At 34.9% G+C, this 18,166-nt stretch overlaps 1 protein-coding gene across 1 annotated transcript; it reads left to right on the top strand.

Annotated features, from left to right (window-relative positions):
- The first annotated feature begins 15,019 nt into the window (after positions 1-15,019).
- LOC145006256 (major pollen allergen Ole e 10-like) lies at positions 15,020-15,984 on the top strand. The gene is made up of 4 exons (XM_078965345.1): positions 15,020-15,189; positions 15,317-15,345; positions 15,448-15,682; positions 15,807-15,984. Exons 1-4 carry the CDS (start codon positions 15,099-15,101, stop codon positions 15,830-15,832), a joined length of 381 nt encoding a protein of 126 aa, XP_078821471.1. The 5' UTR covers positions 15,020-15,098; the 3' UTR covers positions 15,833-15,984.
- The last annotated feature ends 2,182 nt before the right edge of the window (positions 15,985-18,166 follow it).

Genomic DNA, 18,166 nt, shown 5'->3' with positions numbered 1-18,166 from the left:
TTTCACTTTGCTTGTCATTTCACTTGCTTACAATCATATGTTAATTGTCATTCCAGTTAATGTCCTTTACTTCCTTGTTTTAGTACATTCAGTTATTACCAAGTTTTACCAAGTTCTACTACATTTCACTTGCTTACACAAGATTTAGTACATTACCATAACTACATTGTAATGAATCACTATAATGCAATTACCAAATCACAGGGACATAAATAAGATTGGATTACTATCAATACACTTCTCCATCAAACATTACCATAACTACAGTGATCACCTGCTTACAATCATATGTTAATTGTCATTCCAGTTAATGTCCTTTACTTCCTTGTTTTAGTACATTCAGTTATTACCAAGTTTTACCAAGTTCTACTATATTTCACTTGCTTACACAAGATTTAGTACATTACCATAACTGCATTGTAATGAATCACTATAATGCAATTACCAAATCACAGGGACATAAATAAGATTGGATTACTGTCAATACACTTCTCCATCAAACATTACCATAACTACATTAAACACCTGCCCTAACCAAAATAACAAACCTACAACAACCTTAACTTACAACTGCCCTAACCAACTGGTTCTTAAAATACAATGTCAATTAACAAAATTACTCCAATAACCACTAACATCACCAACACAAACTTCAACAACTTGATCACCTGCAGAACACCACTAGCAACAACTTCGTTATAGGGCTCCCTTTCATTAGCATAAAACTCCATCTCTTCCGTGTCAAGCCACTTGAAATATTTACACCCTTTTTTGGTACCCTGCCAACAAAAGCTTCATTTACTAACTTTTGAAAGATAACAAAATGGGAAAACAAAATCCCTCAATTTTACCTTATAGTTAGGGCATGCCTTGAACTTTCTTCCTGGGTTTTTATCAGTTCTTGAAACTGAGTATTGCAGTTGATCACCACAATCACACTTAGTGCGATAAATCGGTTTGCTGATAGAAGTTGTTGAAGACGAAGCCATGGAAAAGAAGAAGACGTGATGTGTGAGGAAGAACGCTTGTTAAACCGAGTGAAGGAGAGGTTTTGGGGAAAAAGTGGATTTTGGGTATGTAAAAGGTTAGGGTAACCTGTTAAACCGACGACACCGTCTACCATTGACTTTTCATAACTAGTCAACACAATTAATGGCAAATAAGTAACAAATAAAAATATTAGGGTTAAATCGAAACGGATATGTATAAATAATGGTTTTTAAGGTATTAATCCTCTGCCTTTAACAGAAATTTGAAATTTGCTCAAGATTGTATTTCGAGGATTGAATTATATAGGTTACATTTGAAAATCTACAAAGTAAATTCTTTTGAATTTGCAAATGAAACGAGAAGTCCAATTTGTTATTGTTGGAAAAACAATGATAATTGTTTTGGAAAATTAAACAATCTGTTGGCATTACACCAGCAATACAAATGAAGTCTATAATAACAGCCACGTTATGGACACTCTAATCTAATTCGTTATTTAGCTTAATATTAGTGGACTTTTCAAGGACACAAATTTGATTTTTATTAGGCCTTCGTATCAGCCTCTTTAGTCGACTTTTCATGAGCCTATAAGGCTTGAGGGAGTGGCCTCGCGACCCCTCTCGCCAAAAGGTTCGCTATGAAATGCTACACCATCCCCTACAGCTCGCTAAAGGACGCGTTAGGAAGAACTCGTTAAGAAGCTAGCAAGATAAGAGATAATTGATTGGTTATTTCCTTTTTCTATATATTTTTTTCAGGATTCACCTTATGTTGTTGCCTCCCTCAATCTCCTCTCCACAAATTGAGTTATTCACTTGCTTTCGAAACAAAAAATCGCAATTTCTAAGCTCGAAAATGGAAAATGGGAGACTATCCCTGCAACTAGTTGCTGGGATGAAGAAGACATAAAATATGAATTTGATAGAAATAGACTTCCAAAAATCTCATACTTACACATCGCACCCTCTATCTTAATTCCTCTCATAAACCAAGTTTTTGAAATTACCAAAAAGACCATGCACGTAAATTTTATATTTATTTTCATGTAATTGATTTATATTATATTAATTGTTTGTGGTTTAAAAAAATAAAATTTGATTAATATTATGCATGAAAAATGTTTGTGTATTGAAATAAATCGATTTAATTAAATTATAAAAAAATGGAGTGGTAGGGGTGTTACCACTTCCTACCAAATGCTAAAATTAGGTGCTAAATGGAAAAAAAATGAGGTGACATTCAAAAAGCTAATGTAGCAAGATGCTATGAGTGTTACCACTCCCCTTAACCTAAACAATAAACTAAGAAAACATTCCGATCACTATTCAGTTTTCCAATATACAACATTATTATACAAATTAAATGTGGATGTGCGCATGCGGCTTTTGAACAATGTCGATATCAAGAGGCTTGGCTCGATTTCAGTTGGTTTTCCTTCGCTTCACTTTACAGCTAGCTACGTGTTTGCTTTTCAATTGTGCTTCGTATGTTTCTTTTACTAGGTTATGGTGAACTTTTATTTTCTCCGCCTGATTTTTTGTTGGGGATGACAATCTCCTCCACAATTTTGCGTCACCGAAGAATCCTTCTCTAGCTATTCTAATCCTCGAATCTCCGACAGATTCTGTTTTGCTCTCATTCTTGGAGGTTTTTCGTCGGATTCCATCACCGTTGTTACTCTCCAATGCATCCGTTCAACAGACCCTCAAATTTTTGTCGACGACAAAGTGGTGTAGAAGCGAACATCTCCTTCGACAGAAAGACAATCCTAAGTATCAATTTATTTAAATCAAAGATAAATTAATCGGTAATTATTATATATATTAAATTTGGATCTCCAAATTGCCCTAAGGTAATGTCTACAACATATTTTCCTCTTCATTGCTTCTTTGATTTTGTGTTGCCTACCAATCGACCTCTCCACCCCCATCGTCTCAATCAGATTCTAACTCGAATATGTTTTCGTTTTTTGTGTTCCTTTTCGTTATAATGAAGTTTTGGTACATCTCAAAATGGTTGCATTGAACAAGGAGCTGAACACCAATTTCGGTTAATTGCATTAATTTTAATTGTCTTTTTTTGGGTTTTGAACAATTACATCTTCTTTAATTGCATTAATTTTACATGAAGATTCACTAATACACCTCCAACTTCCTAATTTCCCAAATATGATTGGTGCTTAAACGGGGATGATAAAAAAGAGGATGTGAATCGAAGCTAAACCTGTTGGCTAATATAACAAATTGTGTGTTTTCTCTCTCCCTGTTTTGAGTTTGTTCTTAGATTAATAGATTCTTTTTCTTTTTTAATGTTTTAGTCACATGTGTGACTTCTTCCTGAAGAAGTTGGATACGGGGGTAAACCTAATTCTAAGATCACTCTTCCTTCTGTTGGGGTTTTTAATTCAAAATAAGTTTCAAAACAAGAGATTCAACAATGGAAGACTTGAATATTTTGATCAATATAAAACTAGTTTATAACCCACCAAAGACCTTTCATGGGTTTATAGGGGTTTAAATACGAAGAGAACCCTAAAAGAGTCATGAGGTTGTGCCTGATCAGCTGCCACACCGTGGTCTTCCATGGCCATGTTGTGGTGGCCTAATAATATGTGATGCGCTGAACCATTGCCACGTCGTGGCATACTAGCACCATGTCATGACACAAGGTCTCTTCTAAAATTTGAATCCTCATGGGGCTTGAAGGCTGATAATGAACCCTAAAATGGGTTTATAGGGGTTTAAATACGAAGAGAACCCTAAAAGAGTCATGAGCTTGTGCCTGATCAGCTGCCACACCGTGGTCTTCCTTGGCCATGTTGTAATGGCCTAAAAATATGTGATCCGCTTAACCATTGCCACATCGTGTGATAGGTGCATTTTATGCACCTATTTTGCATGTTTATTTCCGTCTTTTTATAGCATTCTACTTCATAATTCTTGCATTTAGTTGATTATTAGGACAATTACATATTTCATTAAGAATGCCTGGTAATTCACTATTTTTGATTTATTTTGCAGGCATTATGGAGCATGGAACGTGGATCTTGGATGCATGGATGCTTGGATGCTTGGAGCGTAGAGCTTTGGAACATGAAGAGAAGATGAACCGGTCATTCCATGGCAGAAAACATGAAGATGGAGCCAATAGTGAAGACTCTTTGGAATTTTAGCAAAAAGCATGGGCCATGCCAAAAAACACATGGTCAAGATAAATGGCCATGCCAAAAAAAAAACACATGGGCAAAAGGCATGGCCATGCTAAAAACGCATGACCTCATGGCATGTCACGTGAACTTTAATAAAAGAGCAGGAGACGTCATTTTGAAGGGGAGAACAGTTTTGGGAGTAGTTTCTGGCGATCTAGGGCAATTTTGGGAGAATTCTTGGAGCTTTTGAGAAGACTTAATCATTGCAAACATTTGGATTTCATTTTTGTAAGGATTAAACATCCCAATTCCATCTTTATTCTTGTTTGATTTGTTCTTAGCCATGTGTGGCTAAGAAACCCTAGTTTCTAGTTCTTGTTCAAAACATGTTGATTGCTTGACTTGAAGCATATGATTTGAAGTTTGATTTGTGATTCTATTCTAGTGATTATGTTTTTGTTTAAACTAGAATCCTTGAATTTGATTTGTGTTTGATTGACCACTTTCATGAATTGAATTTTTGTGCAGTTAATTAACTTTTAGGGCACCTAATCGTTCTATTGAGTTAATAATTAGTAACAAGCAATAAGTTTTCTTATTGTAAAACATATATCACATGTTTTCACACTTCCGAGCGTATGAGAAGAAATGAACATTGTTGGGAAGCTTGTACAAAACTTAATGCGGTTTTTCAATACAATCTAAGAGCGTGTTTAGGTTGAATTAGTAAAGCTAGGTCTAATCAAAGAGTGTGTTTTGGTTAGATAATTTGGCAAGCGAGAGTTATTAGAGCGTGTTAATATCTTTTAGTACCAACATAGAATAGCAATCTTGAATTACATCAAGTCATAATCAAGTTGAACAACAACATTGAGAACTAGAACTAGAACCATTCAATCAATTTGTTTACAAATCTATTTCATTTGTGCATGCTTTTAAAGTAGATTGTTATTTAGTTATTTACTTTTGCAAACAAACCCCCCTTTGTGACCAAAGTACCTTGTGCAAAAAGGTATAGACTTTTGTCCCGTGTCTCTGTGGTTCGACCCTGCTTGCCTTGTACTACTTTTTAGTGCATTAAAGCAGTGTATTTTGAGTCTATTGTACCCCTATTATTTGTTGGGTTTGACACGCCTAACTAATTGGCGCCGTTGCCGGGGACACGGTGTTACTAATTGTTTATGCCAAGATTTTTGTGAGTAGGTACATCTCTATAAAAAAAAACAAAAAAAAGTGTGGCTCGGAAATGAATACTCCTTACAAGGAAGACCAACTTTCTGAGCTAGCTCGGTTAGTTATGATGATTGAAAATGACAGAAGTGTGCAGCCCACACCCATTCCTTGTGATTTTTGCACGCAAAATGGACATCACACCAACATGTGTCCATATTTACAAGGGGGATGGGAGGAAATGCAGGAAAGCGGAAGCTACTACTGGCCAAATCAATGGAGTCACGATCAACCTCAACATGATCAATGGTGGGAAAACAACCAAGCTTGGGGAAACAACCAATGCCAAAACCCATACCAAGCTTGGGGAAATGACCAATACCAACCAACTTCACAGTTCCAACAACCATATTTTGTACCTCCCCAACAAGCTGAAAATTCGAGCATGTCCTTGGAAGACATTGTGAAAAGCATTGCCACTACTACCCAAATCTTCCAGGAAACAACCAAAGCTAGCCTCAAAAGCTTAGAGGAACAAATTGCACAACTTGCCCAATCTGTGAGTATATTGGAAACTCAACGAAAATTACCATCGCAGACTGAAGAGGACCCAAGGCATACCGTTTCTGCCATCACCTTGAACGATGGGAAAATTTTTGATGACCCAACATTGCAATTTGAAGATGGGGAAGAGGAGGAAGAAGTAAAAAAGGAAAAGGTTGTCGAGGAAGAAGTAGAAATTAAGAATGATGACATGGAAGTTGTAGAGGAGGAGTTGGAGGTTGACAAAAAAGAGGCTGATCCACCCACTACCAATGAGAAACTCCTTTCACCGGTAGACCAACCACAAGAGCCGAAAACGATACATTTGTTGGACCCTTCAAGGGATATGTACCCCGAGAAGGAAGACTCCCAACCGATCATCAAATCGACCACCTTATCAAAGAAGGAAGATTTGACCACCTTACTGGACAAGTACAAGAAAGGGGTCGGCTGGACGATTGTTGTCATTAAGGGTCTAAGTCCAACATGGTTCCCACGCAAAAAGAAGGTCAAGTACAAGATACGTGTTCCATTGAAGGAGGTGGCGAAAATTTCATTGAGTTGGAAAGCCCCAACATTCAAAGAATAACATATTCTAAGGGCCAAGTCGAGCCAAAGACTTGAAACAAGGGCGGCTAACCGAGAGGCAACTCGGGGAGTATTTTCTTTCCATTCTTTTTTATTTATTTATTTTATTTTGTTGTGTTGCAATGTTTTTAAGTCTTTTTAGAGTTTAATGCAAAAAAAAAAAAATGAGAGGGAGTCATGTGTTAAAAAAAAAAACAAAAAACGTTTTTGTGAGGTTACAAAAAAAAAACGAGCTTTTGATGTTCACAGAAAGAAAAATGCATGGTCTCACAAAAAAAAAAAAAAAAAAACACAAGGGCTAGGCATAAAAGGCATGGTCCAATTTTTGCCCCATGCGAGGAAGTCGAGGTTTTTAATAAATTTTTTTTTTTGGCATGGGCAAACTTGAAAAAGCATGGGCTAGAAGAAAAACGCACGGCCTAAGCCTTAGACTGTGCACTACCATCAGGTTTTCAAGAAATTTTTTTTTTGCACGGCCAATTGTTAAAAACGCATGGGCTGAAGCAAAACTCAGGGGCCATGTTAAAAACGCATGGGCAAAACTTGAAATCACACGGCCTACCTTTGGATCATGTGTTGTCGACGTAACTCCCCCATTTCATAAAACAAATGCATGGACCATGCAAAAATCTCACGGCCCATGCTAAAAAAACATGGGCTATCATAAAAAAGCACGGTCTGGCTTGGACCATGTGTTTTGTGTCATTCTTCCTCCTAACAACTCACGACCGTGCACTCTCTCCTCCTAAACACTCATAAACTTTTGACTTTCATCAATCACTCCAACATTAAAGCTCAAAGGTTTGTTGTTTTAAGTTCCTAACTCCATCTTCTCCTTCATCTAGGTTTCAAAATTCTTTTGTAGGGTTTCAAGAGCAAGCTTGGTGAAGTATTTTGTAAAGAAGAATGAAAGCTTTTACCTCCATTTGTGCATTCCACCATTGAAGAGCTCAACTTTTCTTGAGGTTGAAGATGAAGTGGAAAAAGTCAAGCACACATTACAAATTCAAGCATTTGAATGGTACATTCCTTCCATATCTCAAGTTTAATGCATGAATCCTAAGATTGTTTGACTAGAATTGTTGAGAATTCGTTCATATGCTCTAAATAGTTATACATTCGTGGTTGGTAGGTTGCCCTATCTTCTCCGAGCATCGAGGACGATGCAAACTCTTAAGCTTGGGGAGGGGTCTTTGTACATTAGGTTTTAGTTTCAACATGCATAAAAAAAATTCTTATTTTTTATTTTCTTTCCTTTTTATTTATTTTCTTTTCATGCATTCATTTAAAAGCATTAAAAAAAAAATTCAATCTAAAGAAACCTAATCTTCTTGAATAAGTTGAAGTGGTAAATTAGTCGTGGATTGAGATTAGAACTTGTTCGTTTTTCATTAAAAATCTTGAAGCAACCTAATTTCACACGAACACGTCTCCCGAAGCTACTCGTGCAAAACAAAAAATGATAAGGTTATCAACACCGAAGCATAAAGACAGGTATAGGTTAGCCCATGGAACACACAATCGGTCTTATGATTAGTAAGTGCTCACTCATATCTAAACTCCAATTTCAAAGAGTCATAAAATGAATATAAAATCTCAGTGACTCGAATTCTCCAGCGCTCTAAAAAGTCTTTTCTACCTATTCCCTTCTAAATACCCTGCTTGGGGACATTGTTTCCGACTATACTTACGGGTCTTTGCGCGTTTACATCAGTCCTCCTAAAAAAAAATTAAATAAAATAAAATAATATATATATATATATATATATATAATAAAAAAAATAATAATAAAAAAATAATAAAAAAAATTAAATAAATAAAAATATTATTAAGTTAATCTGTGACCTTTGGGATTCGAACAAGTAGACTCCGAGGGGTGTTTTACACCTAATCGCCTAAAGCTGAATAGTTTGGGACTGATTGAGTTGAAAATTCGTTACACGGGTTCCATAGAAAGTCATGAACTTAATAATAATAAATAAAGCTAATCTGTGGCCTTTGAGGTTCGGGCAAGTAAACCCGAGGGATCTCTTTAAATCTAGTACACTAAGGTCATCTGATTTGGATGTGTTGGTTGGAAGCCCGTTACACGGATTTCAAAGGAAGCCATGAGCTTTATTTGCAAAAAAATATAATTAGATAGTTTGTATATATTTATGTTTATAGTTTAATTGAATAATGTGTTTGAAAAATGTTTGGTTGTAAACATTGAGACTGACTGTAAACTACTTTGACTGGTGTAAGTGGTTTGAAACAGGTAACCAATCTGGGTAAATATTAGGGAATTTTTAGAAAATATTTTTTTAGAAAAAGATTGTTGTTAGTCAACAAATAGCTGGAGTCGGTCATTGTCATGATTTGAAAAATGAAAATGAGCATATTTTGCATCACATGTTTTCACGAGAGTAAGACCATAATTTGTTCCATTGCTAACCCAATACCTGTAAAAGTGAACAAGTGTTGTAATTTTTGATTTTGTTGAGTTGCATTAGGGAATGGCTAAAAACCTTGTTTTACATGTTATATATCTTTATGGGGTTAATGTCAAATTATCTCAAGGCCCGATAGGTACACCTTCGACTTAATGACATAATGAGGTTAATTGGATTGAATATGTTTGTTTTGTTTTATTTATTGCATTAATGTCAAAAAAAAATCTTTTTGTACATATGTTATTTTCATTAGTTCTTCTTTTATTGCATGCATGCATTCTTAATTCCATTTAGTCCTTTTCGTTCCTTCCATTCTTTTCATCTTAGTTTCTTTTTAGTTGCCTATCGTCTTCTCTAGGTTGATTCTCAATTTTGTTCTTTCTTGAGGACAAGAAAGGTCTAAGCTTGGGGAGGTTTGATAAGTGCATTTTATGCACCTATTTTGCATGTTTATTTCCGTCTTTTTATAGCATTCTACTTCATAATTCTTGCATTTAGTTGATTATTAGGGCAATTACATATTTCATTAAGAATGCCTGGTAATTCACTATTTTTGATTTATTTGCAGGCATTATGGAGCATCGAACGTGGAGCTTGGATGCATGGATGCTTGGATGCTTGGAGCGTAGAGCTTTGGAACATGAAGAGAAGATGAACCGGTCATTCCATGGCAGAAAACATGAAGATGGAGCCAACACTGAAGACTCTTTGGAATTTTAGCAAAAAGCATGGGCCATGCCAAAAAACACATGGTCAAGACAAATGGCCATGCCAAAAAAAAACACATGGGCAAAAGGCATGGCCATGCTAAAAACGCATGGCCTCATGGCATGTCACATGAACTTTAATAAAAGAGCAGGAGACGTCATTTTGAAGGGGAGAACGGTTTTGGGAGTAGTTTCTGGCGATATAGGGCAATTTTGGGAGAATTCTTGGAGCTTTTGAGAAGACTTAATCATTGCAAACATTTGGATTTCATTTTTGTAAGGGTTAAACATCCCAATTCCATCTTTATTCTTGTTTGATTTGTTCTTAGCCATGTGTGGCTAAGAAACCCTAGTTTCTAGTTCTTGTTCAAAACATGTTGATTGCTTGACTTGAAGCATATGATTTGATGTTTGATTTGTGATTCTATTCTAGTGATTATGTTTTTGTTTAAACTAGAATCCTTGAATTTGATTTGTGTTTGATTGACCACTTTCATGAATTGAATTTTTGTGCAGTTAATTAACTTTTAGGGCACCTAATCGTTCTATTGAGTTAATAATTAGTAACAAGCAATAAGTTTTCTTATTGTAAAACATATATCACATGTTTTCACACTTCCGAGCGTATGAGAAGAAATGAACATTGTTGGGAAGCTTGTACAAAACTTAATGTGGTTTTTCAATACAATCTAAGAGCGTGTTTAGGTTAAATTAGTAAAGCTAGGTCTAATCAAAGAGCGTGTTTTGGTTAGATAATTTGGCAAGCGAGAGTTATTAGAGCGTGTTAATATCTTTCAGTACCAACATAGAATAGCAATCTTGAATTACATCAAGTCATAATCAAGTTGAACAACAACATTGAGAACTAGAACTAGAACCATTCCATCAATTTGTTTACAAATCTATTTCATTTTGTGCATGCTTTTAAAGTAGATTGTTATTTAGTTATTTACTTTTGCAAACAAACCCCCCTTTGTGACCAAAGTACCTTGTGCAAAAAGTTATAGACTTTTGTCCCGTGTCTCTGTGGTTCGACCCTGCTTGCCTTGTACTACTTTTTAGTGCATTAAAGCAGTGTATTTGGAGTCTATTGTACCCCTATTATTTGTTGGGTTTGACACGCCTAACATCGTGTCATACTAGCACCATGTCATGACACAAGGTCTCTTTTAAAATTTCATCTTCGGCCTTTGATAATCGCAAGCTTAACCAATCTGGAACACAGGTGTTACGCCAAAGATAACCGATCAGTTAATGTTAAATGCTCATTATATTCGATATTTTATAAGTGTAACATCCAAAAATTTTACGCCAAATTTAAACTTTTTCAATCATAAATAAAACCAAATAGTATTTGTTTATAAAAAAATGTTTTCAAATCATTATTCATTAGAGTGTCCCAATAACTAGATCAAAAGGATGAGGAGCGGTACGGTCACGCCTTCGCCTTGCCATGATCTCCCGAAGTACCTGAAACAATAAGCTGAAAACTGTAAGCCCAAGAGCTTAGTGAGCTACCCCCAAAATACCAATACCATGCTGATAATACCATATCAGTAACAGATAATCAATAACAGGCATACTGGGCCATCGGCCTGATTGGACCGCCCTGCAAGGCCTTCAGTCTATCTGATCTTATCCCGAGCCTTCGACATGACTGGACCGCCACGTGGGCCTACAGTCTCTCCGGGCCGCTCATAGGGTATGTTGGCCTTCAACACAAAGCAAGACCGCCTCAACCCAATCGACAAGAAAATAACCATATGCGCATAACTATCATATATTGGCATATACAAACATCAAATATATGTATATCTCATTGATCATCAATCATAGAAATCTCTCGTAACTAGAGTACCGACCTATCAGGTCACTAACATACCAATCCCTACGAATCATAAGAGCATAATATACTGTCTATCCTGATTCCGATCTAACAGATCATAACCACATGTAGCACATCATAACAATAATAACTTAAGGTTCGGCCTTGGTGTCGTAGACCCAATGGATATAGTGAGGATAACTCACCTTGCAGATGTCGACTTAGAAGATGAACTCCAACTCTTGGATCACTTTCAAAAGCTCCACCACCTATTACCATAATATAATTATACTCATAAGTTCTCAACCTTTCAAGGTATCCCAAGAACCAACTAATTAGACCCTGGTCCAAGTCAAAGTCCTCAGTCAAGGTCAACAGTCCATGTTGACCCTACTCGCCGAGTCCCCTCGGCTACTCACCGAGTTCCTTGAAGTACTTGTCTACTCGCCGAGTCACAGAGTGACTCGTCGAGTTCCTTTGATTTACGATCGAACTCTAAGGCCACTCGTGGATTTTTTCTTCTTGCAACTCGACGGTTACACACGCATACGAAATTTGGGGAAAGCTTAACCGACTCGTCGAGTTGTTCATACACTCATCGAGTCCTAAGGCAATCTTTATCGGACTCACCGAGCTGTTCATCCAACTCGTCGAGTCCAGGCTTATCTTTATATGACTCCACGAGTCGCCCTTGCGACTCGCCGAGTTCCTTCAGTCCATAAGCCATACAGACTCTTTTGAAGCCATGCAGTGGGTCCAAATTACAGATCCAAGCTTGTAAGGCTTGCATTTAACGTAAAGTTGCAAACTTTACGTGCATGCATGGCTACAAAGACCCTAAATGTCAAATCCAAGCTTACAATGGGGTTTCATACTCAAGGAAGGTTTCATACATGGCCAAGTTCATAACTTTCTGACTTTAGAACCCAAGAAAGGTCAAGATTTAAAGTTACAACTTCAGATCTAGCTCATAACCCACATTATTATCTCAATATGCCATAAAGCCCTAATTCTCAACCAAATGAGGTCTAGGAGGAAAATGAAGTAAAGATGGCAACTTGATACCTTCAAGTGATGCCTACTGAGGTAGATTTCTGATTCCCACACCTTCCTTGCTCCTAATCTCTTGTCCTCCAAGCTCTTCCTTTCCAAAAACTCCTCTCTAAAGCTCAAGACACACAAGGATGAACACCACACGAATTAGGGTTTCTCAATGGACTGCAAAGAGGCTGAAGGGGCTTATGCTTCTTTAAATAGGGTGCAAAACCCCTGGATTCAGGGTTTCATTTGCCAGCTCCTACTCTTCGACTCCCTTTATGGACTCGGCGAGTAGGCCACTAAATACGCGATCCCACCTCGCTGCTACTCGACGAGTAGGGCAACAAACTCATCGAGTAGGTCTCAAAACCAAATAACTTTCATTTAAACCCATACCTGAGAATCGAGGCGTTACAATAAGATGGCAGTTTCAGATAATAACTGGAAAAATTAATTAGAAATTAATATTTTCCATAATAATTTCCTTAGTAAAGTAATTTTCGGATAAGGGCGTTACGCCTTGGACATTACCAGCGGAGCTGTTCCTAGGACCCCGTAAGGGGGTGCAACGGTGTAACCCCTTGATTCCTACCATTTGTTCAAACGAGATCAAACTTGTTTTATAAAAAGATTGGATTCCGCACCTCCTAACTTGTCTAAAATCATGACATAAAATCCATTGGCAATCTTATAAATTCCATTAAACTAAAACAGATTGATAACACTAAAATCACCAATAAGAGCTTTATTGATCACTGTAAATTTTAGATATATGACATAAAAGTTGGATCTTAAAAGTGGGAAAATGAGTTGTCTGATGACCCATGTAGGTAGGAGGCTAAATCCTTTTGTGTGTGTGTGTGTGTGTGTGTTTATAAAGCGAAATCCCTTGCATGCCATCTAGATGAATCGTTTAATCCATAGGGGCAACCTTCATTATGTTCGTATTTGGTGGAAATGCTCAAAGTGATGGTGACAAAAAGACTCAAAAGACGATGGTATCTTTAATTCATTACGTTCGTATTTGGATGATTTGGAAGGTCATAAATGCAAGTGTTTCTAGGAGCAAAAGGTAGGCTGCAATGCTTGTTGATGATGATATTAACACGTTCACGTTTGACCGGATCAAAATTAGGTCTAAGTTTAAGGGTATTGATTAGCATATGTTGTGTCATTATCATACACCGTGCTTTTATTATAGTTAGTCTTGAGCTTCTCGCTTAAGCTTTTGCTTTTCTAATAACATGCTTGCCGTTCCAAAATGAAAAAACAAAACTTAACTTCGACAATATTAGGATTATAAAAGCCTAATAAGTTAGACATGAAAATGGGGATGGGGAATACCAAGGACCCTAATCTCTACCCATATCCATGAATCCTTATTTCAATTCTCATCCCCTTTATAGAATATAGATGAATTAGCATCCCACCCTAACGAGGACCATTGATCCTCACTGGGAAAGTAAAGGAAAACTCTAAATACCATAAATTTAAAGATTTTTGCAAAAACATAAAAATATTCGTAGATTGCTTAAACACTATAAACAAGTTTTTATCAAATTTAAATACATACATGAAAAATCAAGTAGAAATAGATTATCATAGTGATATTTGAGGTAACAATAGATACACCAAGGAAAAAAAAATTATATACAAGGTTAAATTAGATAAACAATAAATGAAAAATATAACTTCAACAAAGTAATTAGTAATGAGTTTGAACATTTGGATCAAATTTTGGGTATTGTAAATTTTACTATAATTATATGTTTTTTTATTATTTTTATATATTAAAATCCATCAATGTCGGATCCAGGGTCGGGGATTAGAGGTATCCTCATCTCTATGCCCGTTTTTTTATTTGGGGATTCTCTGATCAAACCGAGTGTGGGTTTCAGGTTCCAATCGGTGTTGATATGTGTTTTTTTTCATTCCTATTACCCTATAATCAATTTAATCACATGTGAAATTTGAATAACATCCTATCAATGTTTAATAATATTAGTTATTTTTCTTTATTGCAACCTTTTTTAAACTTTGTTGTGTGTGTGTCAAATAGCTGCAAAAACGACTTATATATACCTTTCCATACTACCTATCATCTCCAACATTTTGTATCGGTTTGATTCACAATAATACATGAAGAACTTCCACCATCTTTTTTCTTTAGTTTAATTACTTTTATTACTTGTACAATGTTGGATGAAACATTACCTTTCACATTATGGTTCTTAATGTATATTATAAAAAGAAAAGGTAGTATGAAACTGGAAGTCACATGACCTAAAGTACCTCAAACTCATCAATCTATTGCAGATCTCAAGTCACATTCAGTTCACCTTGTATTTCACTCTTGTCCAACTATTTTCTCTTTTAACATAAACAATTTAAGATACCATAAAAACGAAAATCTGATGCACACCCATTTTACATTTCCTATCTTTTCCCAACGTCAAAAAGGTGAACGAGATAAATCCCACATAAAGTACTAGTTTTCATGCATGAGTTCCACGTCATTGGAAAAGATGCAAGGAACAAATATAGCTGTAAAGTTTTGAAGTCATCAAAATCTGTAAACCCTTTTTCCTTTTTCATAGATTCTGAAAGAATATGTGCATAGATGATAGATCCATCAAGCCTCCATTAAATACCTCTTCATGCTTCCTCACACAGACACCATAACAGACGATCAAATGGCTGGGAAACAATCTGCTTCTGCTTTCGTCTTCCTGTTGTTCTTTCTTTCAGGTATCATGTGCTCATCAATCGCATTACATTATACTTCGAGTTCTTTAATCAAATCTGATATAAACGTTAATTTACACCTATGAATCTCGCTTGAATCTTATTTCATTTTCTTCTTGATGTTCTTCAGTTGGGATTTCGATATCAGTTCATGCACAGGTAAATAAATTAATCAAATCAAGAATTCTCATATTAATAATTGCTTTCAAGAATATGTAACATGTAACTAAAATAATCCAACTTTTTCTAATGGGGGTGCAGAAAACTTGGTGTGTGGCAAAACCATCGTCCAGCTTGGCGACTCTTTTGAAAAACATAAACTTTGCATGCTCGCAAGTGGACTGTGGTTGTTTGCAACAAGGTGGCGCGTGTGCTACACCTGCCAATGTATTCAACCATGCTTCAGTTGCCATGAACTTGTATTACCAATCTAAAGGAAGAAACACTTGGAATTGTGAGTTTGAAAACTCGGGTCTTGTTACAGTTAGTGACCCAAGTAAGTGATCATCTATAATTATTTATCGTGTCACTTAAAAATTTGAACTCAAGTTCATGTTTTTTATTCGTTATATTTGGATATTCATTAGCTGAAAATGGAGATATTTGCACCGATTTTGCAGGTTATGGAGGTTGTCCATATGTTTAGATCATCGGGATAGAAGTTATAGATCTACTATGAAGAAATAGTTGCTTATTTGATATTATTATCTTTTTTTGAATCAAATTTGTAAGCCTAATATATAGATGTATCCCATTTTGTAGTTTACTCAAGTTGGTTACTTGTATCTTTGTTGCCAATTTGTCCTATTTTCCACCATAAAAATGCTATATTTTGTCGATGTCATGATATAATCTATGGTAAAATACAAGAAATGGCATTGTACTTTTTTTTTTAAAAAATGTTTATTATAGTAGCATTTTACTTTCGATTATTCCAAATATAACATTCTGCTTTCAAAAATCTACACAATATATATATATATATATATATATATATATATATATATATATACAAATAAATTTCACTGATATAACTTGGTAATAATAAGAAAAGAAGCTGAAAATTTAAAATATAACATCCGATAGAATTTTCAAAGTATAATGATTTATTAAAAAAAAAAAGTTGAAAATAGGACCTTGTAGTATTTATGAAACTCTTTTTCTATCCAAGTTATACTTTAAAAAATAAGGGAGAATTTCGTATATACCCTTGTTAATCATCAAAATATCGTATTTGTCAAACCTAATTTCTAAATATCATATTTATCCTTATTAACCAGTTAAAATATCATATTTGCCCAAATTCATTATTTTTAATATTTAATAATCATCTTTTATATTGTAAAATCATTATAATTATAAAAATACTCACTTGACCATAATGCCCCTAACACTTATATGGATGGAATTTGAGTATCTCTACTGTTTCACGCCAAATTCTGCACATCCATGGCTTTGGATGCTTCGCTGTAACCCTCAAAGTACCCAATAACCAATCTTTTTCTTCAATACTGCAACTTAGGTGCATCTCTTCCTGCTAGATTGTACATCCAAAGCAAGATTTCCATTTGTGACATAAATACAAATTTAGTATTCTCTTTGATACTTTTGTCTTTTTATTTCAATTTGTATTGCCTGCAATATCGAAGGGTAATATCCAAATTGTCCATCCATGTGCATAACTAGATTATTCTTATCAAGTTTGAAATTTAATAACTATCATATTTGAATATCGAAAGTTGAATCAACCTTTGTTCCTCTAAGGCTCTAATTTTCCACTAAGTTCAAAAGACAAACAGTTAAGAATATAATCATAATACATCAATCGAAATTTATGTTGGTCTGTGTTGGATTTGCGCCCTTTTGTGTTGCATCTAGACCAACAAGCATATTAATCAATGATGCAGTATGACATCCAGATCTTGGTTGAAGTTAACAAAACTGAAATTGATAAACTAGGTTAATATTGAATCCAAACAATTACGTTCTAAGAAAGAATAAGGAACTACAATAAAGGTTGTCCATCAAAATCATATTTTGATCATGCCATCATTCAAATGGAATCAATTCAATGATGCAAAGAAATGGTGCAGTTTGACTTGAGTAATTAAATCATGTACCTTTAAAAGCTTTGTATAAATCAATGGCGTCCAAAAAAAACCCACCAAAATCTATCTAATCTGAAATTCTGAATTGCTTATGGATTGTGAGTTTTACATAAGCAAAAAAAAGAAGATTTGTAATTAGCGGGTAATGTGAGGATTAAAGAGAATCAGCCATGAATATGCAAAATTAAAAGAATGATATATGAGGCAGGGGCATTACGGTCAAGTGAGTTTTTATTATTGATTATACTAATTTTAAAATATAAAAGATAGGTTATTAAATATTAAAAAAATAAATTGGGGCATTTATGATATTTTAAAAGGTTAATAAGGATAAATATGATATTTAGAAATTAGGCTGGACAAATACGATATTTTGATGTTTAATAAGAGTATATATGAAATTTTCCCAAAAAATAATTTATTTTTCCGCTGGTTATAGTTGAGTTTTGCAATTTTAATCCCTGAAAATTTCTTTTCTAATTTTGGTCATTGATAGATACAACGAGTTTTGCAATTTTGATCCCAAATAATTTCTTTTATAATTTTGGTCATTATTTGATACAATGTTTTTAGTCTATATTCCTAAATGGTTATTTTTATAAGCGAATTTTACAAATTTTGCGATTTTTAACCTTAAAAAATACTCATTTTACTTAAAAAAAACAAAAATATTACAATATCTTAAAATAATACCAAAAGTATATATGAAAACCTTTTAAAACCAAAAAATAAAATAAAAATAAAATAAACATCAATAACGTGAGACCAAAATTACAAACAAAAAAGTCAAGAGGCTTTTAAAGTTTAAAAGAGGCCCATATATAAGTAAAACAACCCAATTTTATTGAATCAAATTGGGCTTTAGGGTTACG

This window comes from Lactuca saligna, chromosome 7, assembly GCF_052625555.1.
Source record: "Lactuca saligna cultivar CGN05327 chromosome 7, ASM5262555v1, whole genome shotgun sequence".
Taxonomy (NCBI): Eukaryota; Viridiplantae; Streptophyta; class Magnoliopsida; order Asterales; family Asteraceae; genus Lactuca; species Lactuca saligna.
This window is presented reverse-complemented; position numbering and strand designations above follow the sequence as displayed.

Bases quoted from the DNA above. Each gene is read 5' to 3' on its own strand.
- LOC145006256 (XM_078965345.1), top strand. From the start codon at position 15,099: ATGCTTCCTCACACAGACACCATAACAGACGATCAAATGGCTGGGAAA. The intron at 15,190-15,316 runs GTATCATGTGCT...GATGTTCTTCAG, and splicing joins CCTGTTGTTCTTTCTTTCAG to TTGGGATTTCGATATCAGTT. The intron at 15,346-15,447 runs GTAAATAAATTA...ATGGGGGTGCAG, and splicing joins CGATATCAGTTCATGCACAG to AAAACTTGGTGTGTGGCAAA.